General features: G+C 34.5%; 1 protein-coding gene across 1 annotated transcript in view; it reads left to right on the top strand.

Moving 5' to 3' along the window:
- The first annotated feature begins 12,761 nt into the window (after positions 1–12,761).
- LOC144439690 (protein turtle homolog A-like) overlaps positions 12,762–22,652 on the top strand; it is a 148,152-nt gene continuing 138,261 nt past the window's right edge. Inside the window, exon 1 of the mRNA XM_078128925.1 lies at positions 12,762–12,928. Coding sequence (XP_077985051.1) covers positions 12,850–12,928 — 79 coding nt within the window. The 5' untranslated portion in view covers positions 12,762–12,849. The remainder of the gene's footprint in view (positions 12,929–22,652) is intronic.

The raw sequence follows: 22,652 nt of genomic DNA on the forward strand, positions 1-22,652 counted from the left end.
CATATCTTGGAAAATACCCAAAAGCTGCTATTTATTTGAGATGAAGCCATTTGGGTAAATAGCCAATAGCTGCTATAAATCTGAGATTAAACTCTTTTGGTAAATAGCCAATAGCCGCTATTTATCTCAGATCAAGCTATTTGGGTAATTAGCCAATAGTCGCTATTTATCTGAGATCAAGCTATTTTGGTATATAGCCAATAGCCACTATTTATCTGAAATCGTGATATTTGGGTAAATAGCCAACATCCGTTATTTATCTGAGATCAAACTATTTTGGAAAATAGCCAGTAGCCGCTAATTATCTGAGATCAAGCTATTTTGCTATTTATCTGAGTTAGTGAGATTTTGATAAAAAGCCAATAGCCGCTATTTATCTTAGTTCGAGCTATTTTGGTAAATAGCCAATATCTGCTATTTATCTGAAATCAAGCTATTTGGGAAAATAACCAAAAGCCGCTATTTATTTAATATTTGAGATCGAGCTATTTGGGTAAATAGCCAATAGCCGATATTTATCTGAGATCAAGCTATTTGGGTAAATAGCCTATAGCCGCTAATTATCTGAGATCAAGCTATTTGAGTAAATAGCCAATATCCGCTATTTATTTGAGATCAAGCTATTTTGGTAAATAGCCAATTGCCAATATTTATCTGAGATCAAGCTATTTGGGAAAATACCCAAAAGCCGCTATTTATTTGAGATCAAGCTATTTGGGTAATTAGCCAATAGTCGCTATTTATCTGAGATCAAACTATTTGGATAAATAGCCAACAGCCGCTATTTATCTGAGTTCAAGCTATTTGGGTAAATAGCCAATAGCTGCTATATATCTGAGATCAAACTATTTTGGTAAATAGCCAATAGCCGCTATTTATCTCAGATCAAGCTATTTGGGTAATTAGCCAATAGTCGCTATTTATCTGAGATCAAGCTATTTTTGTAAATAGCCAATAGCGGCTATTTATTTGTGATCAAGCTATTTGGGTAAATAACCTATAGCCGCTATTTATCTGAGATCAAGCTATTTGGGTAAATAGCCAATAGCCGCTATTTATCTCAGATCAAGCTATTTGAGTAATTAGCCAATAGTCGCTATTTATCTGAATTCAAACTATTTTGATAAATAGCCAATAGCTGCTATTTATCTGAGATCGAGCTATTTGGGTAAAGAGCAAATAGCTGCTATTTATCTGAGATCAAGCTATTTCGATAAATACCAATAGCCACTAGTTCTTAGAGTTCAAGCTATTTTGGTAAATAGCCAATAGCTGCTATTTATCTGAGATCAAACTATTTGGGTAAATAGCCAATAGCTGCTATTTTTCTGGGTTCAAGCTATTTGGGAAAATAACCAATAGCCGATATTTATCTGAGATTAAGTTATTTTGGTAAATAGCTAATAGCCGCTATTTTTCTGAGATCAAACTATTTTGGTAAATAGCCAATAGCTGCTTTTTTTCTGGGTTCAAGCTATTTGGGAAATTAACCAATAGCAGCAATTTAACTGAGATAAAGCTATTACGGTAAATTCCCAATAGCGGCTATTTATTTGTGATCAAGCTATTTTGGTATATAGCCAATAGCCGCTATTTATCTGAGATCAAGCTATTTTGGTATATAGCCAATAGCAGCTATTTATCTGAAATCGTGATATTTGGGTAAATAGCCAACATCCGTTATTTATCTGAGATTAAACTATTTTGGAAAATAGCCAATAGCCGCTAATTATCTGAGATCAAGCTATTTTGCTATTTATCTGAGATCGTGATATTTTGATAAAAAGCCAATAGCCGCTATTTATCTTAGTTCGAGCTATTTTGGTAAATAGCCAATATCTGCTATTTATCTGAAATCAAGCTATTTGGGAAAATAACCAAAAGCCGCTATTTATTTAATATTTGAGATCAAGCTATTTGGGTAAATAGCCAACAGCCGATATTTATCTGAGATCAAGCTATTTGGGTAAATAGCCTATAGCCGCTATGTATCTGAGATCAAGGTATTTGAGTAAATAGCCAATATCCGCTATTTATTTGAGATCAAGCTATTTGGGTAAATAGCCTATAGCCGCTATTTATCTGAGATCAAGCTATTTGGGTAAATAGCCAATAGCCGCTATTTATCTTAGATCAAGCTATTTATCTGAGATCGTGATATTTTCGTAATAGCCAATAGCCTCTATTTATTTGAGATCAAGCTATTTGGGTAAATAGCCAATAGCCGCTATTTATCTTAGATCAAGCTATTTTGGTTTATAGCCATTAGCCGCTATTTATCTGAGATCGTGATATTTTCGTAATAGCCAATAGCCGCTATTTATCTGAGTTCGAGCTGTTTTGGTAAATAGCCAATAGCCGCTATTTTTCTGAAATCATGATATTTTGGTAAAAAGCCAATAGCCGTTATTTATCTGATTTCGAGCTATTTTTGTAAATAACCAATACCTGCTGGATCAAGCTATTTTGGAAAATACCCAAAAGACACTATTTATCTGAGAGTAAGCTATTTTTTTATATAGCCAATAGCCACTATTTTTTTTAAGATCGTGATATTTTGATAAATAGCAAATAGCCGCTATTCATCTGAGTTCGAGCTATTTTTGTAAATAGCCAATAGCCGCTGGATCAAGCTATTTGGGAAAATAGCCAAAAGCCACTATTTATTTGAGATCATGCTATTTGGGTAAATAGCCAAAAGAAAATATTTATCTGAGATCAAGCTATTTGGGTAAATAACCTATAGCCGCAATTTAACTGAGATCAAGGTATTTGGGTAAATAGCCAATAGTATACCTCGTTATCAAAATGTAATTAATGCAACGAGGGTAAAGTTAGATCTAGCCATTTCTCCTTCTTTATGGTTAATTCTGAGTAAAATGATTATAAATTTGAATACGAATGTGGCAACAGGCGACAGAAGATATGAAGTTCGGTTATAACAACATAAATAATGATGTAAAAAAATCAGCATTAAAGGAAATGGAAGGTCATGATGATCCAGTGCAACGACTAGATTCAGTTGAAGTGGTAGCGGCAGTAGATGTAGCAGATGTAGCAGAAGTGGCAGAAGTAGCAGTAACACAAGAGCATGACATCGTTGACGTTGTTCATGAATATTCAACGATTGGAATAATAATCGGTGCAATATTTTTAAGTTACATATTTATATAATAAGATGGCTGACTTTGATCCTTTTGATACTAATCCTTTAAGGGAAAATGTAGATTATGAAGACCCTAGGGACCCTGGAGTAGACTTTGAAATGACAGACTACGAACAAGATTCGTTGGATTTTCTGGCGGAAACGGAACAGGAAACATCATTCACAGACCCGGTAGGTGCAGGAGATAAACTTACTGAATTAAAAAATAAAATGTTAGAAGAAACTATTGATGCAGTTATTTAAAAAAGTGACAATGTGAGTGTTAATCGAACTGAATTGCGATTAAATACATATGTAGGAAAGGATGGACAGTTGTATGATAAAATAAAAAATCAACGGATTACAAGAAATGGTAAACTTTTAGCCAAAAAGTACAATAAAAAGTAAAATTGGTACTGCAGATGCTAATAGACTTTTCTTAGACACTGCAGAGGATCCACCGGGGCCGTTAAATGTGGATGAATTTGAAGCTATTGATCTCACACCACCAATGATTGGTCAATTAAGAGACTATCAGACCTACCTCAGAAAAGACACTGCAGGTAATAAAGATGAAATCGGTAAGGTTGAAAACAAAATAGAAGAATGGAATGAACTTAATCCTGAATATACAGTCATACGTAAAGAACTTGATACAGCAGTCAAAAGTTTAGAAGATTTGTATGATAGAAAAAAAGAATTGGAAAGCAGACAAAAAATCGAAGAATTATCGCAAGATGAAAAACAGGAATTAGGTAGAATTCAGATTAATATCTTAAAATATAATAAAGAAACTGATACTTTATGCAATAAGTTAGCTGAGACATCTGCTTTGAAAGAAGTACTCAAAGACCCAAACCTTAGTATTAAAGATAAACTGGTAATTCTTTTCAAACGTAATGGAGTTACTATCGTTTTATTGGCAACAGCACTTGGTTTGGTTATAACTACCAAATCCATTGTATTAGGTATGAAATCACCACCAATTGTAAGTGCTGGTGGCGGTAGCGGTAGCAGCGGTAGTGGCCCAGTCAAAGCAGTTATTAAACGTGTTGCGGGTGCATTGAAATGGCTCGGTAATAAAGCAGCGATGGCACTACCGGGTATTATTGGCTCTATTGTGTCGTTTGTTTTAAAAACAGCGGGGCAAGTTGTAGGATTTATAGGTGAGCATGTATGGTTGTTGGCAACTGCAATAGCGGTATACCTTTATGAACAGATTTTTAAACAAAGTTCTAACCAAAAAAATAAACGAATATAGTATAAAATGAAAATAGTATAAAAAAATAAAAAATATAATAATATACTATATTTTGTATTTTGTATTTTAGTATTTTTATATAGTATAATAGTATAGTATAAGAAAAATGCCTTACAATAGAGAACTTCAAGGTGATTACTCAAAACTAAATGCACTTGGTAATAAAGGAGAGCGAACTCATGACGTTGTAACGTATAATCCAATTCATGTAAAGCCCGGTGAAGTTTTATATATCAGATGTCCAAAATTAGAGGACACTGTTGTTCTAACGGGTAAATTCAATTTTGTCTTTGATCTTAAACCAGAAGGTCATAATAAGAACTTCGTTGTTCAAAACCTGTCTGCCAACGTCATCAGTCGACTAGTTTTAAAATTCGAAGGGGAAATCTTAATGGATTTAACAGGCTACAACTTAGTACAAACGTATTAAAGATCTGTATTCGGATAGAACAAATAAAATGTTGTATGGAATTCAGTCAGAAAATCTTAGAAAATTGAGAAGCGATAATATTGATGGAGTCGGTGGCGGGGATTACTTAGGAGAGGCTGCACTTCATAAGGCATACGGTAAAAAATATGCGATCGATCTCGCGAAATTGCATCCTATAATGAATGGTCATGGAGCCATATATCCTTCGAGCTTAGGAAGTCATTATCGAATGGGAGCTTACTCTTGCTCCTAGTAATCAAATCCTGGTAAGTGAAGACACAGATGGCTGGGATTATACTTTAACAAACATCCAACTTGAATATGAAACGATAAGAGATCCAAAGTTAGCTATGGAAATTAAGGGTTATTATAACAGTGGCAAAAGTTTTCTTTACGAACATATCCAACATTTCAGAACAATTAACTTCTCTGGTACAGATACAATTATTAACGAGAACATTAATATACCAGGTAGAAGCTTGAAAGGAATTTTCGTATTATTCAGCAAACCACAGCAACAAAAGGAGTTAGACTCCGAACTATTCTTTAATCCTAGTATTAATTCTTTTGCAATAGCGATAGAAGGTATCGCAAATAAAGTGTATGCACAGGGATTATCTCCTAGAAAATTTTGGGAAGAAACCAGACGTTATTTCATGGCATCTGAGTTCTGTTGCGATAAACTAGAGAAAGTAACTGAAGCCACCTTTCTGTTGGATAAATACTGTCTGTTTATTGATTTAAGAAGTTTTAAGGATAATAGGTATCATGGTAGTGGTCTAAAAACCCTCAAGAAAGAATAACTGCAAATATTTTCATTAATATAAGTGATGCCATGCTTAAAATTCAAGAATCTAAATTAAAATCTATTATATATTAATACTATATTAATACTCTAAAATGATCTGGCTTGTCCCTCCTTTCAATATGCTTATTAGTGCACCGACATGTTCTGGTAAAACAGAGTTCGTTATGCAACTGTTACAAACGCATTACAAAAAAGTTTATAAAAAAAATTATATAATCATAATCTGTCCGACATTCATAAACAATAAAGCTTATGATAAAAAATGTATTTACAAAGACTCGGACATTATTATAATGATTCCCAACATAGAAAAAATAAATGAAAGTATTGAATTCGCGTATGAGTGTTATAAAAGTGACTATAAAAATACAAAAAGTCTAATCATACTAGATGACTGCGCTTTCACGAAGGATGTCAAATCTCGTGTCAATATTTTAACAAAGTTGGCATTTTCAGCTCGTCATGATAATATTAGCGTACGGGTACTTACGCAACAATTTACGAGTATCGCCAAGACATTTCGAGAAAATATCGGCATGCTTGTTCTGTATTACACACCGAGTAAAAATGATGTGAAAGAGATAATTGAAAACTATGGGATGGAATTAAATAAGGAAGAAATTAATGAATTTATAAAACAATAAAAATATACTCCTTATAGCAAATTAGAGTTTCGTTTAAGACAACCTTATAGTATAGATCTGGTATAGTTAGTATAATATGTTTATCAATGATATTTGTTGTCTCTGTTGGATATTTATTGTGTTAGTTACAAAATAAAATGTAAAATAACTAAAATTAAATATTTTTTTCATATTATATAACAAAATGGAACAGACATTGGCAGATATTTTACAACCAGTTGAAGCGGTAGCACCAACACCAGCCTCAACAACACCAGAACAGGTGTCTCCAATAGTTAAGTACAGAGAAAGATTACTATGTATCATTGCTGCTGGACTATCAAAAGCTTTCTTGGGAAAAAATTTCACACTCGAATATATTGAAAAAGCGAGTGATAAAGAAATCGAAAAGTATTATAAGATATATGAAAGCACTTACAGTTCTCTCGTAAGTGACAACATTGTAAATGGAGTTTTATTTGGGATTAGTAAAATAGTATGACTTGTGCTTCCAGTACATAATGTGAATAAATTAAGTGATGACTTGAAAAATAATTTTCTTGTTACGAATCAATTCAAACAACTTACTGGAAAGTTAGCATACAGTTATGGTCCTCTTTTGGCATTGACAAGTGGTGGTCTCACTATTTTAAATAATATTAACTTTGCAACACATACTTGTCCCAAGCAAAGTGACTTGAAAGACTTTAATAAAGTTGAAAAGAGTGACTTGAATGACTTTAATAAAGTTGACTTGAATGACTTGAGTCAACTTGATCACGAACTTGCTATAGAAATTGATCAAGAACTTGAAAACAACTTAAAAATTGACTTAGTTGAAAAGAGTTTCAAAAAATTAAAGTAATTTGAAAAGAAAACATTAAAAATATTTTGTATTATATATATTAGTGTAAAAAGTGAGTGATACAGAAACTGTAACACAGCCACAAGTAGAAACTCAAGTAGAGACTGTGACTACAAACAGTAAAATTAAAAGTCCAGGTAGAGTTGCATGGGGTAAAAAATTAGCAATAATTTCAGCTGAAACAAAAAAACGAAAAAAATTAAAATCGATAGAGTCGATAGCGTCAAAAGAGTCGATAGTTAAATCAATGGAACCAATAAAGGCAACTGAGTTTTACTCACAGTCGGACAATAAAAGCTCGCAATTTAATAATACTAATACTAATACTATGATTTTATTAACTTTTGGTTCACTAGTAATTGGGGTAGCTGGTTTAGTAACAAGAATGTATTATAAAAGACAGTGGTTTTTACGGTTTTTACAATCAAGTGATATTCAAGAGTCTAAAGAATAAACGACACCACAACCAGTTAAAAATAAACAATTAACGACACCACAACCAATTAAAAATAATGCTCTGTTTGAAATGGAATAATTATTTTTTTATATTATATTTTTTTTTATATATAATATATATAATATATATATACACTATACACGATACACAATGACAGACTATACTAAACTAATCGTGAATGGTCTTTATGATGGTGCAGTTTATCTGCTTTAACAATAGCTAATAGTTTTATACTTGACAAGACTATGAAGATGTCTCCAGACAGTCCTAAAACAAGTACTTCATTTAAGAAGTTTGCTTCTCTCACAATAGCTATAAGTGTTGCAGTATTAGAGAAAGAATTGTTAGAACAAAGAAATATGTTACCAGTTGATCCTTACAAAGGATAAATATAAAGGATAAATATAAAGGATAAATAAAAAGAATGATTTAATAATTTTATATATCTAGATATAATATATACTATACATAATGGGTGCGGCAATTGCGATGTTGGTTGGTGGAGCTGTTTTAAATGCAACTGCCTTTGTTGGAGCTGGTTATTTAGGTAAGACACTTTCAGGTGACTCAAAACAAGAACATGAAAAAGAATTAAAGAGACATGATTTAGCTTTGGAAAATTTCAATAAAGATCGAGAAATATGGTTGGAACATAGACAAAAAGTATTGGACTTTATAGCGAAACAAAAAAATTTAGATGTTCATGCGAGACAAAATCTGGTTCTGACTGATCAAAACTTAAATTTATATCTAGAATTTCATCCACAGAGTACACAGAGTAGTCTCAATAATCTTAAGAATGAACCTGAATTTAGTGACTATTATCAACCTTCTAACAACATGAAGACATACCAATACCTTTATTTAGCTGGGGGTCGAATATTATTAGTTTATTTAACAAAAAAATATAATAAATATAATAAATAATATATAACTATATAATGGAAGTCTGTAAAGCAGTTTGTAAAGCAGTGTGTAAATTATGTAAACGAAATGGTGTAACAGATGCAACCCATGATTGTACTAACACGTGCGGTGCACTGTTTGGAAAATCTCGTTGTTCTAATTGTTGTGATTCAGTAGCAAGGAACAAAATGAACTGGTATAACATCATACATTGTAACATATGTAGAAAATTCAATATACCTCGTGATGATATTTGTAAAAAACATTTGTGGTAACATCTATGGAAGGTTTCACTGTTTTAACTGCTGTAATTCGTTTAACAAACCTTTAAATGTAAACTTTGAGCATGACCAAAGAAAAAAACAAAACAGTTGAAATATCTATGTTCCTAAAAACCTCATTAAAAAGGTTTTTAAGAGATATAATCTAAATTATTATCTTTTAACAACTGTTACTATAATATTTTCGTCAATTAATGAAGTTTATACAGAGCCAACACGATATCGATCACTCAACTTTAGTGTAATTATAAAAGCAATTCTATTATACTTAGGAAAGTATTAAGAAGCTGCTCTAATACCAGAGTTGAAAACAAAGGCACATTCACAGAATCAAATTCTTAAACGATTTTGGGATAAATGGAACGCAGAATATCCAGAGATAAGATTTAGTTGGTGGCATTTACGGTGGCGTCAAATCTTTTTAAAAATGAAGTTAAAACATTGTTAAAACATTAAAAACTGAATTTGAATAAGCTTGACTCTGAAATCAAGAATCAATTAAATCAACCAAAAAAATAAGGTTTTTGAATAACTTTGAATGAGTATTCAAATGATCCTTAAATCATGATGAATAACTGAATAACTTATAATTTATAATTTTTTTAATTTTTTTATGTAAGTTGATCAACTAAAAAATGATTTCCATCATATATTTTTTGATATGTTCTTGTTGTTTAACTTCTTTTTTTTCCCATTAATCTTTGGTTTACTATGTCAAAATCCATTAGAGTATAACTATGATACGAATTCTTTGGATCTCTCATAGATTTTTTTAATCCATGTGAAACAACTATTAATGGCAGTTTTGGATTTGTAAGAATCTCATTTATCATTCTGCTTGGAGCGTAAGTATAATAAAGTGTGTTATGAGTTATTGGATTATTGAGACAAATCCATAATCTGGGACCGTAACAAGAATGGACCTCCTGATATTGAGAAATAAGAAATGGTTTTTCTGTTGGAACTTCTCTCCATTTGATTGTAGGAACCTCTTGGATCCTTCTTTTTTCATCCAAAATAATCAGTAATAAATCCTCACCATTCTCTACAGGATTAACAAGAACAGGATCAATCAGAGAAAGTGGACTTGATTCGATTGTGTCGTCTTCGAAAGTGATTGGCTTTTGACTTTGTTCGTTTGACATTTTTGAATTTTATATACCCTCTCTTGCCATTTGTTTAATTGGGCGTTACGACGTACATACAGTGAGTCATGGGGTGTAAACGGTCTATTGTCAGTGTATTGTCAGTGTATTGACCTTTGAACCGGACATGCCTTAGCTGTCCCCTCAGGTATCAAACCTATTGAGGCGTTTAATTAGATAAATACCATTTATGACTCATAGGTGCATGACGGGTCATGACGGAGCATGACTATTCCCTATAGTGAATGGTCGACTGCACTGCTGTTGGTAACACTGTTCAAAAAGCTTTCCACGGTGAAATGACATGGTTATATTTGTGTAAACACAAATGTTATGTAGATTAAGCCATTTATTTTACGTAAAAAAGGTGAAATATGGGTTATGTCGTTAGGTGGTCCCATAGCCCCATATTCTATACTACTAACTGCTTCCCAGTCTGGTAACAGCTATAAACATATGGTTAAATTTCCTATAGCTGTCTCATGCCATTTCTCATTATTGTATCTTACACACGAGTTTCAGACATGTCTCCTTTTATTTTACTCCTTGTAAAACACTGACACTGTCTTGTGCTTTGTTTTTGAGCCTTATAACAATTTGAAACCATGTACCCTGTACATGTATACCACAGTTACCATCGTCTTGCCATAATACTAATATTAGCAACTAGACTCTGATACACAGCAAACAAAGTTGTCAATCACTTGGTACTTAATTTAATCTGTCGGCTATTAACCCTTTCAGTACTGAAAACTCTCCCGCCATTTTTTTAAGGCAAAATTTCTTGTTAGTCTGCAAGTTTTTTTCCATATATCAACTTGATTTAAGATTGAGAAATATTACTTCCTGATGATGTAGTATTACTACATTTACAAATCGATTATCCGTATTGTTTCATATTCTTCTCCAGTACAGAAAGGGTTAAGGGAATCTGCAATAGCAGTGTTTTCTCATTTCTGTGAGATCTTATGCCAGTACATGTACTGCAACAATTCTATCAGGCCAGATGACATCCTACAAAACTGTGATTCAGGGATTGCATTTTCTATATATATATATATATATATATATATATTTATTTATTTATTTATTTATTTATTTATTTATTTATTTATTTATTTATTTATTCAGGTAAACCAACGGGCATAAAGCCCATTTACAGGCACCTTTAAAAACAAATAAGGAAAAACAAGCACTAAAAAGATAAAACAAGGGGTAGCAATAACAGAAGTGACATGACATAAAAGGCAAACACAGAAATAAAAACAACAAAACAGGAAAAATTATTAAAAACACGCAGCCTGAAGCACACGCCGAAAGGCGGAAACAGGACTAAATAAATCTATGTTTGGATTTGCTTTAAAAACGTCATTACAAGTGGTTAAACATCTTAAAATTGGGGAATATTTTCTCAGATTTACTCTGGAGGCACTGATGCGAAAGATATGGTTATTACGTAACTGTCTGCTCTGTACATTAAAACAAACCTTGTACAAAATGGATGGGCAATTATAGCGTGAATTGACAAGTTTGTAAACAAAAATAGCATCTAAAAACTTTCGCCTCCTCACCAGTGGGGGAAGCTTAAACCTAGCACATGGCCGGGGGGGGGGGGGGGACAATAATGCACACCCTGCCAGCCGATACTGGGCAAAAGCAACCTTTGCATGACATAATTGTGCGAGGCGACAGCCAAGTACATTATGGAGTGCAAAGTTTGCTTGAGTCCATTATGGATTGGCAGGGCGTGCATTATTGTTATTATTTTACAGTTTTGCCAATACCAGTGAATTTGCAGATGGTGAAAAGTAAAATTGAATTAAATTTACACAGGGTTTTGGTGCCGATGTATGTCATCTACAATAATAGTGTACATTATCAGAAATAATGTTGAGGGATGACGTCACAAAATTCACTGGAATATAATTTTCAATAATCAGAAATTTTGACAATTTGTGTATTTTCTATACCATATTTTTCATTTATCAGAAATTTTGACAATAAAATTGTATTTCGTGTTACAGTTTACTCACCATTTTCGTGTACAGAAGTTTTGTGAACAAATTTTTGAGTAGCCCCCTCCCCTACCTTTCTCTCATTTTTGAGTAGCCCCCCCCCCCCCCGGCCATCTCCAATTTTTAAGTGACCCCCCCCCCCTAAATTCCTCCGACCCCCCGGCCATAAATAATGACGGCTCTCTTAGTAGGACCCATTTCAAAAGTATTTCGACCCTATGTTACATATAGTAAGTAGTTGCTTTTTACAAATTACATAATGGTGCTGTCTTGTAAACCTCGGAAACTATTGTCTGAAAGGATCTGAATAGTCTCAAAACTGACTTTTCAGAGTAAAAACCCTCCCTAAGACCCCCCCCCCTAGGACCCCCATGAGAGATGTACATATTCCACTGAGACATAAGTCGGGAAACAAATGCCTGTGACGTGAGCGCTACGTGTTGCCAAGCGTCACGATTTCTCAAGGATGACCTCGGAATGTTAGTTGTTACTGTACTAACAAACATAAAAAAGTAGTTCACATTTCAGTTATCGACAATATAAATGTCAAACCATACTTCCACAACCTGGAAATTCAACTGCACTGTGTCAACCTTTCAGGCCTACCATACTTCTAACTTCTAGACAAACAAACAGTTAAAAACAAAGCAACTTGAAAACAAAAGAAAGTTGAGAAAAAAAACAAACATGTAAAACGGTCCTCCATTGGTTAATTCACAAATCGACTTGAATAAAAGCGAGATAGTGATTGGTCAATGCTTTCTACCAATGTAATCACAGGCAACGTGTGAACACCAACGCTATTATTCACTTTCAATGCAGTAAGTGACCACCGTTCCAAGTAACTCGGACATTAACTTCGTATTTTACCACTTCTGAAGCCAAAAGTTTTATTTATTTTAAAACACATTGTATGAATGTCATGTACCAGTCCATACCACGATGTTTTTGTCAACAGATGGAGTATTTTTGGGTAGTTTTATGTATCGTAGGTAAGTGTCATTTTATTTTATGAACACGTACATGTACGCGTACCTGCCTCGTCATTCGTTGTTTCACTGTTGTACTTTTTAAGTCGATGACGATCTTCCGGAGGTAACAGTGAACGCATTGTATTTGATGACTTTGGTTGAGGTGTGCCAACGAGAACATTTCGAATGATCTGACCGTCTCGGACCCCGAATTTGGCCTTGATTCCAATAGATGGATTGGTGAATATACACCGCATGTAGGTACATCGGCCGGGGCCGTCGTACAATAACAACACATGACATGGTGTGGTGTTGTTATTACATACACCCGCATACACTGGAGTTCAGATATTATCAAGGTGTCTCTACAACGTGCAATGTTGCCTGTTGGTGTGTGTGGTGAAATTTTTCAACATTGAAGTTGTTCCCGATCAATCGTGACGATAATGTCTAAAACAGTGACTGCATTTCACTGTAAAATAACTACATGTATGTTACCGTTAGTCCTGCTTGCATTGCAGACGGTGCACGGGTCTATATTAGATTATGACTAACTATTATTTGTATTGTATTGTATTGTGTTTACTATACCATGCTTTCCACAGCATGTTGTTAAGTAATACAGAATTATTATTATTACTAACTCGACCGTCAACAGTCCGCTCGACATTAACACCGGTTAACGGAGGTACCCAAGTCCTGAATTATTATGTATGCATGCATGTATGTATGTATGTATGTATGTATATGTATATATGTGTGTGTGTGTGTGTGCATGTATGTATGTATGTATGTAGAAAGAAATGCATAAGGAACTAATAAACCAGTCCGTATATATAGCTGTTAAATCCGACGTTTCGAATAAATATTCTTTTTCAAAGGAAAAATTGGCGAGACAGAGAAATGCCAGGTGAAAACCCGAACATTTCTAAATATAATGGAACAAAACTGCGCGTGATATAAATAAACGGTTATACGTGGGATAAGTTCTTAAATTCGCACGCACCTAATAGAACCCAATAGAATACGCCTGAAATTGAAAAAAATACCCAATAATCATGATAATTAGATTGGGAAAGACGAGAATAATCTATTAATTCCAAGGGGTTCCAGCGTTCCAAGACGGAAAATGATTTCTTCTTCCTTCAACCTCAAAGCTTTCTCATCACCAGAAACCTTACAAATTCCTGAAATGGACATATCTGATACATTATGATCGTTTGTAATAAAATGCATAGATACGGGATAGTTACGATTCTTTTGTCTGGTCAAACGGAGATGTTCCACGAAACGATCACCAAGACGACGTACAGTTGAACCTATATATAGAAAACCACATTTTTGACATGTAATGCAATACACTACATTAGTACTAATACAAGTAAATCTACTTGTAACAGGCACACTGTTCTTAGGGCCAAAAACATGATTAGTATTAATAATGAAACGACATGTACCACATCGAGTACGATCGCACGGAAAAGAACCAGCATTAACATCCAATTCACGTTGTTCTGTACGTACCACCATATCTCTAAGACTGGTATCACGACGCCAAGCTGTTAATGGTACTGCAGGGAACAATGAATTGGTAACCCTATTAGAACGTAAGATATTAAAATGCTTGTATATTATGTTTTTAACTCTAGTTGAAAAGGGATGGTATGTAAGAGCTAGTATGGGACGATCGTTGTTACTCCTCTGATCATGTGATTTGATACAAGCTTCCCTAGACAAAGATGATACTTTATGTAAAGCCGCGTTGGTAACAGACATAGGATAACCACGTTGATGGAAGTACGTGCAAAATTCAGCAGACCTTTTTCTGAAATCCAAATCACTACTACAAATATGACGTAGACGAAGTAATTGTGAATAGGGAATGGAATCTTTACACTTATTAGGATGTGATGAACCATACTGCAAATATGAATGTGAATCAGTAGGTTTAGTATAAATAGATGTAGCTATATCATCACCATCAATCCTAAGGGAGATGTCAAGGAAATTGATAGTTAGTTCTGAAATATCATAAGTATACTGAATAGCAGGATTAAAATTACATATGTAGTTAATAAACTGCATAAGGTCCTCAAGTTTGAGTGATGCTGCACCAACGCCGTCATCAATAAATCGTTTATATAGATCAGGTAAGATCCCTTGATATGAGCTGAAAATAAGGTGTTCTTGATAAGACATAAATAAACAAGCATAACTAGGTCCAAGACAACTTCCCATAGCAACGCCGCGTTACACACATATGTATGTATGTATGTGTGTATGTATATGTTGTGTGTGTGCGTGTGCGTGCATGTATGTATGTATGTAATCTTTATCACTTTTATCGTATTATTTGTAAAGTAATGACACCCACTTGGGTAGGCTAGATGGAGTAGTCGTACTGTACACTATAGTTCGTACTAGTAGTAGTAGTAGCTATGGATTTAGAAATCCACCCACCCAACTGACGATGAGAGCTGTTAATACTCGATTTTGAAAACTACTTTCAGAATTCCAGTAAGAAATGATTACAATAAGTTACAGTGCTACATGATGCAGAATAAGCATTTTGTATATATACATGACGTAATGTAGGTACATGTACTATAGTACAATGATATAGGGGTAGTGTTGGCAGCCATTTTAACCTTGACCTGTGAATTAAATTGAATATCTTATTTATATGTAAGTTTATTTAATCCCCAATTGGCAATTGTGGTTGGTATAGAAACCAATCGTCACAGTACAAAATGAAGTAATTAATGCAAATACATAGAAATAGGAGGAGAAAGGACACAATTCATGATAAAAGGTAAATAAAACTACAGAAAAAAGAGGGAAACACTCAAAATGCATCATCTAAAACTACAGAAAAAAGAGGAAACACTCAAAAATCTAAAAATATAAAATACAGAAAAAAAGGGGAAACACTCAAAATGTATTATCTAAAACTACAGAAAAAAGGGGGAAACACTCAAAGTGCATCATCTAAAACTACAGAAAAAAGGGGGAAACACTCAAAAATCTAAAAATATAAAACTACAGAAAAAAAGGGGAAACACTCAAAATGTATTATCTAAAACTACAGAAAAAAGGGGGAAACACTCAAAATGCATCATCTAAAACTACAGAAAAAAGAGGGAAACACTCAAAATGCATCATCCACGAGACTTTAAGTAAACTGCCACTTTCCAAAAGACACCATTGACGTCAAACAAGCAATGTTATATGTGCTATAGTCATAATTCTACGCATTGTGTGCCCAAATGACAAGTGTTTGTTTGAAACAGGGTTGCAGACTTCAAATCCAAATTCTGTACCCCTTCTACAGAATGGTTCATTCCAGTAGGTATAGATATGCTCTTGATCGACGAAGTTATGCAGTTGCCTAGCCTGAAAGTGTATGCTGTCACTGTAGGGGACGATTTTTGAGTGTCAGTCGTCAATAAAAACGATAATACTCATGCTAAAATTACCTCATTTTGAAAGGGAAAGTACTTTGTGGTTCATTTATGGGGTTTTGATTTTGTGCAATTGATAATGGTGGCAAAATCGTCACATCAAAATTGGTGGTGTGGTAATGTCGCAGCGTAGAAACGAGTATGACTACAGTCGAGGTCAAAGTTCTTTCGCTAATGAGCCTTACCATCTATGGAAAAAAGTTGTCATGAGATTGTAGGCCAGACTTTTGTTTTAATTTTTCGTTAAAAGCTGGCGATATGGTGTCTTGTCGCTTTTTAAAAGTCATTTTAATGGTGAAACATTGTGAATTTTCAAAAACAAATGATAGAAAGTTAAGTATTTTGTAATGTCTTCTACCTAATAATGGTTTATTTTAGTCAATGAATCTAGCAGCTCAAAAGCGAAGGACAGTTATTCAGGAGACGGTAGATGACCTAGTACCTTTTGCTTGATGCATATGACATACTATTGGAAGACACACTGTGCGCTGTGCTGTGATTGAAACATTTTCAGACAAGACCTTTTCAGTTATGATTAGCGAAATATTAATTTTTGCTGAGATTGGTACATGTAGGTCTACAATTCTGATTTACACGATGTATCTTGCCATGTCACATTGAGCTTTGAATACTCTACTAAATTTATTCCAGCTTGCATACAAAATGCTAGTCCTGCTTGCAGACAGGCATGGGTCTACATTGTATATTACTGATGTGACCCTCAACACCGAAGGGGCGACTTGTTCCATATGCAAGCAGGACTAACAAAATATGTGCACCACCTGCAAGGAGGTCCATAGACTATTAAATTAAAATATCAGACGATGTTATGTCTACTACATGTACAAGTTGAATGTTGTTGACAATTATGGACAGTGTTTTTGGTAAATTTGTTGGAAAATTGAAATTCGAAATGCCTCAAAATTAATTATTTTAGATCCCTAGTTTATTTCATTCATCATTAAAAGTTTCCAGGGTTAAAGCTCAAAATTCCTTTTTTGTTTTTTGTGCATTTCCCAGTCAAATTTACTGAGTGACAGCATTACAAGTTTATGGTGTACACGTAACTTGACTAATGTTGTGCCTAGCGTTACACCACCGCGGGACCAATTATCCTTAGAAAATACAGGTAAAGATTTACAACCCTGTTGTGAACAAGGAATGAAGGATGATGAACTTATGACCTCTGCTATGCTTCAAAGCTTTGCATGTACATAAATGTACATGTAGTGGTATAGGGAAGATATGAGGATAAAATTTCATTTTCAGCAACAAGAATCCAACTTGGCCAAGTCGGTTTTCAGTGTAACATATTAGGCTCTTGCCAAGGCATTGTATATATCACGTGGTATGCAAGGGGTAATCTGATTGGTTGTAGTGTTTACATGTACGTACAAAACAAATAAAAAGGCTCGTTAAGAATGTTGCCATAAAAGTATTTCCTTTTTCACCACGTCAATATATTTTCTTTCCTTCCTCATCCACACCTACTATTTTTCTCCCAGGAAATTTGCACTTGATTCAAATACCCAAAACCTGAAAAATCATGTTGTAATTTACTATTGATGAACAATATTCAATGAGTCAATGGTCTTTCTTTGCCCTTACGGAAGGCATTCAGTTTAAATCTGGTCAAAAAATAGCTTACTGGGAACTGTTATTATGAATGGAATTTTTTTATGTAGTTAGGTAATAGTCTATATGTAATGGAATATCTCAGACGACAGTATCTCTATAGTGATCTGAGGTAATATATATGATTTCATAGACAATAAATAATTGACCCCACTCCCTGTCAAATGACCCCCACTTTTTGCAACCCAGGAGCCTTTGTTCCCACTAATTGGAAACTTTGGCAGAACACTGCTGCAGTACATGTATGTCATTTTATCATTAGCTCCGCTGTCAGCGAAAGCTGAAAGCGTAGCTTTAGGTATAGGTGGGTATAAGAGGTATAGAGTAGAGTGAATCATAGGTGTCCTTCAACTTTTTAGTCCCCGCCAGACGAAGTCCTGGACGGGGACTTATGGATTGGGTTCCGTCTGTCCGTGCGTCCACAGCCGTTTCTTGGAGATGCCTGGACCGATTTTTTTCAAACTTGGTACAGGGGCAAATTACAATGGCATACATATGCACGTCAATTTGTTTCATGATACGATCCAATATGGCCGCATATCAGCCATTTTTTTTGAAAATTTTCCCTGTTTAAAGCCATAACTCAGACATGCTTGAACAGATCTCATTCAAAGTTGGTATTAGGACAGTGTTCTATGACATACATGTGCATATCCATTTTCATCGTGATACGATCCAATATGGCTGCCTGGCAGCCATTTTGTTTGCGAATTTTCCATGTCCAAAGCCATAACTCAGATATGCTTGAACAGATCTCATTCAAAGTTGGAAATAGGACAGTGTTCTATGACATACATGTTCATATCCATTGTTGTTGTGATACGATCCAATATGGCCGCCTAGCAGCCATTTTGTTTGCGAATTTTCCATGTCCAAAGCCATAACTCAGACATGCCTGAACAGATCTCATTCAAAGTTGGTATTAGGACAGTGTTCTCTGACATACATGTGCATATCCATTTTCGTCGTGATACAATCCCCCATACCCTACCCTTCCTTTATTTTTGTAGGCATGTTCCATGTCCAACAAGCAGACACAACATATCTAAGTCTGTTTGATTTAGGTTCACAAGTGTTGTTGCGTGATCAGAGTAGTGATAATTCCTTAAAACCCAATCATAGCGGGGCTATGTCATTCTCAATGGCTTGTTATATTTTCATCATCTTCTCCGAAAGTGACAGTCAGAATTCTTCGATATTTGGTGTGCATGTTCCCTGGGGGGAGGCTATTCAGATTTGTTCATGCCAAGTTGATTTTTAGCACAACTGAACTTGTTCAGTAGTGCTATAGGGATCGCCCGGCGTCTGTCTGTCTGTCTGTGTGTGTGTGTGTGTGGATGTGTGTGTGTGTGTAAACAACTTAAAGTCAAAAACCGCTGAACCGATTGCCACGATATTTGGTAGGTCCATTACCTTGGGTGTCTAGTTGGGAAATTGTTCAAATCAAAATGATCGCATCACAGGTGTGTGATTTGGGTCAAAAAATGTGATTTTTGGTCAAAAAACTTAAACTCAGAAACTACTGGGCAGATTGGTGCGAAATTTGGTGGGAACATTCTTAAGGGGGTGTAAAGTAAGATTTGTTCATGACGGGATGATTCCATTAGTGATATGCAAATTAGGGCTAAAAATGTGTCTTTTTGGTTAAAAATCTATAATTCTAAAATTACTGAGCAGATTGGGCTGAAATTTAATGGGAATGTATCTAGGGATGTATGGACGAAGAAATATTAAGCATACCATGATTCCATGAGTGATATGCAAATTAGGTGTAAAAATGTTCATTTTTGGTCAAAAACTTGTATCTCAAAAAGTACTTGGTCAATTAGTCTGAAACTTGGTGAGATGTTTCTGAAACTGTTATTCTGCAGATTTTCTTAAAAACATTTTGACAAAATTGGCCCTAGCGACCATGACCACGCCCTTTAGCAACAACCAAATGGCAGTATATTTTGGTCAAATAACAACATCATCTGGTAAGCAAGTGAGTAAACATTCAAAAAATGTATGCAAATACCCTAGCAACCATGACCACGCCCATAGCAACAGCCAAACGGTGGTGTAGTTCACAAAAATAACAACAGGGTTTAATAGATAATTGAATAAACATCCAAAAAATGTATGTAAATTTGCATAGCAACAAGACCACGCCCATAACAACAGCCAAATAATCACGTATATTACAAAGATAACAACAGGAATAGAAAGACAGATGAATAAACATTCAAAAAATGTATGCAAATACCCTAGTAACCATGACCACGCCCATAGCAACAGCCAAACGGTGGTGTATTTCACAAAGATAACAACAGGGTTTAATAGACAATTGAATAAACATTCAAAAAATGTATGTAAATTTTCCTAGCAACAAGACCACGCCCATAGCAACAGCCAAATGATCACGTATATTGCAAAGATAGCGACATGGTTGGATAGACAAATGGATAGTCATTCAGCAAATAAACACCTATTGTTAGCATAGACTAGCATATGGATAAACATTTTTAAAAACTACAGTTGTGCTACAACGCCATTGGCGGTATTTTTTTTCCAAAAATGATATTTTCATCATCTCCTCAAATACTTCTTGTCAGATTGCTTTGATATCTGGTGTGTTGATGCGCAGGGGGTAGTTTACTCAGATTTGTTAATTTCAAGTCAGCACATCTTTTCTATTTTTTATGATTTTTTTTTGTAATTTAAAGAAAAAATGAATATGTTAATGAGCATTGTGGCTGACGCCATATTGGAAATCAGTCCACGAGACTTTAAAGGTGATTCAAAATGCTCACATTCACTATTGCTAATTTGCTAGACAACATGTTTGTGAAATGTATACTGGTTTTAAAACTTTAAAAAGCATCTGCAAACACCTTAAATGACCATTTTTCAGTCAGTTCCCTTCGGATTTACTTCAAGAGTTTTCGGGTATTTCTGGTCCCACCTAGACCACAGGATTTTATGATGTCATAGAGAGACATTGTTAGCACGTAGCCTATGACGAGCGTAGTCAACAGGGGAATAAAACTCAACAGCATTGTGAAAAAATACATTGCCGGTGGTTGTAATAGACATCAGTAAACAAAAACTACAGTCTACATGTCTTATTAACCAACATTTACTGATATTTACTCACACTTTCTGACTAATTGTCAGTGTCTGTGGGTATAAATGCTAAAATATTATGTCCCCATATTATGGAAAATAAATCAAAATGGCTAGACTAGATATACATAAACACTTGTAATGTCGCGTGTTTCACATTCAGTGACCTTTATTTATCAAATGTTTTATTATTTGCCGATAAGAAGCATCACAATACCATCAACACACAAGACACATCGACGGCATATTTTAGCCTACTATACTTGTACTCGCTGATGTCGCCTTTTGAATGGCGCATGTACTGAGTAACAAAGTAAACATATTTTATCTTGAATAGATATACTAGCTATTAGAATACCCATATTATCAGCAATAAAAATTGTAAAGAATTACGAAATTTCGTGAGTTTCGTGTTGTCATTTATATGACTTTAGCAACTCGTCTGGAAGAAAACTTGTATGGTTTCCCTTGTTGTGATATCACTTCATACAACAAGCCTATTTAATATTCAATAGAAGTAGAGAGGCCGGGAGTTCAGGTGGACGCACTAGAATTGACATACAACCACCAATAACCAAGTGCCGTTTAATGTTGAATATCTAAAAAAACTAGGCATTATATTGATTGAAAAACACATGAAGTAATAAAGAATATCAAGGGCTTTTAGAAAATGTTACTTTTGTTTGTGTTGTTTAATTACTTACTTTGGAATTATAAATTGAAAATGCACCAAAATCCGGGTCGCCGGCGGTAAGTTTGAACATGGCGGCGACTTATTTTTTTCATGCCTAACTTCTAACGTATTTTCATCAGTGAGCCAATCAGAATATTCGTTATATCGACCACTTATTAGAAAGCTGAGATCTCAGGGTTTCTCACGAGGTCCGAAGTTATTTCACATACAGGGGCGTTGTATATTGTCGACACGTTAAAAAGTTTACCCAAAATTTTTTACCTGATCACGAGTCAAAACTTGCTGATTTTAGACTTTGGTACATAGTTCAATGTTAATTCTTTTAGATTTTTGTATATATAATGTCAAATTTACGAGAGCTCACTGATTAATCAAGCGTATTTGTAGGTAATGCAGATTGAAAATTCGAGTACGCTCCGGAGTGTGGACTTGTGGGTAATTTTCAACATGGCGGCGCCCACAGATTTGAACTTCCGGTATAATCAAAGTGAAAACAAAAACGCGTAAAACAATATTCAATCGACACAAATTTGCGTTTTTCTATCTTGGTTACATTTTCTTATTTCAACATAATGACCACTCTATCATTTGTAGTGTTATTAAATACGATTTTATGCTCTGAAAATGAACGGTTGTAATGTCATCGTCTGCTATGTATATGTACTAACAAAAGTAACATACAAAGCAGCAAGCTGTCGTCTGCTCCATATGTAGAGGCTTGCCTATGTTTTATGTTGATGTTCCCAAATTTCATGGCATGCTTATCAAATCAACATCCGTTCAATATTGCTCATTAAGAATGACAGGATAAAATTGTGCTGTCATATATTTCAAAATAAATATCTAAAAC

This window comes from Glandiceps talaboti, chromosome 9 (assembly GCF_964340395.1).
Source record: "Glandiceps talaboti chromosome 9, keGlaTala1.1, whole genome shotgun sequence".
NCBI lineage: Eukaryota > Metazoa > Hemichordata > Enteropneusta > Spengelidae > Glandiceps > Glandiceps talaboti.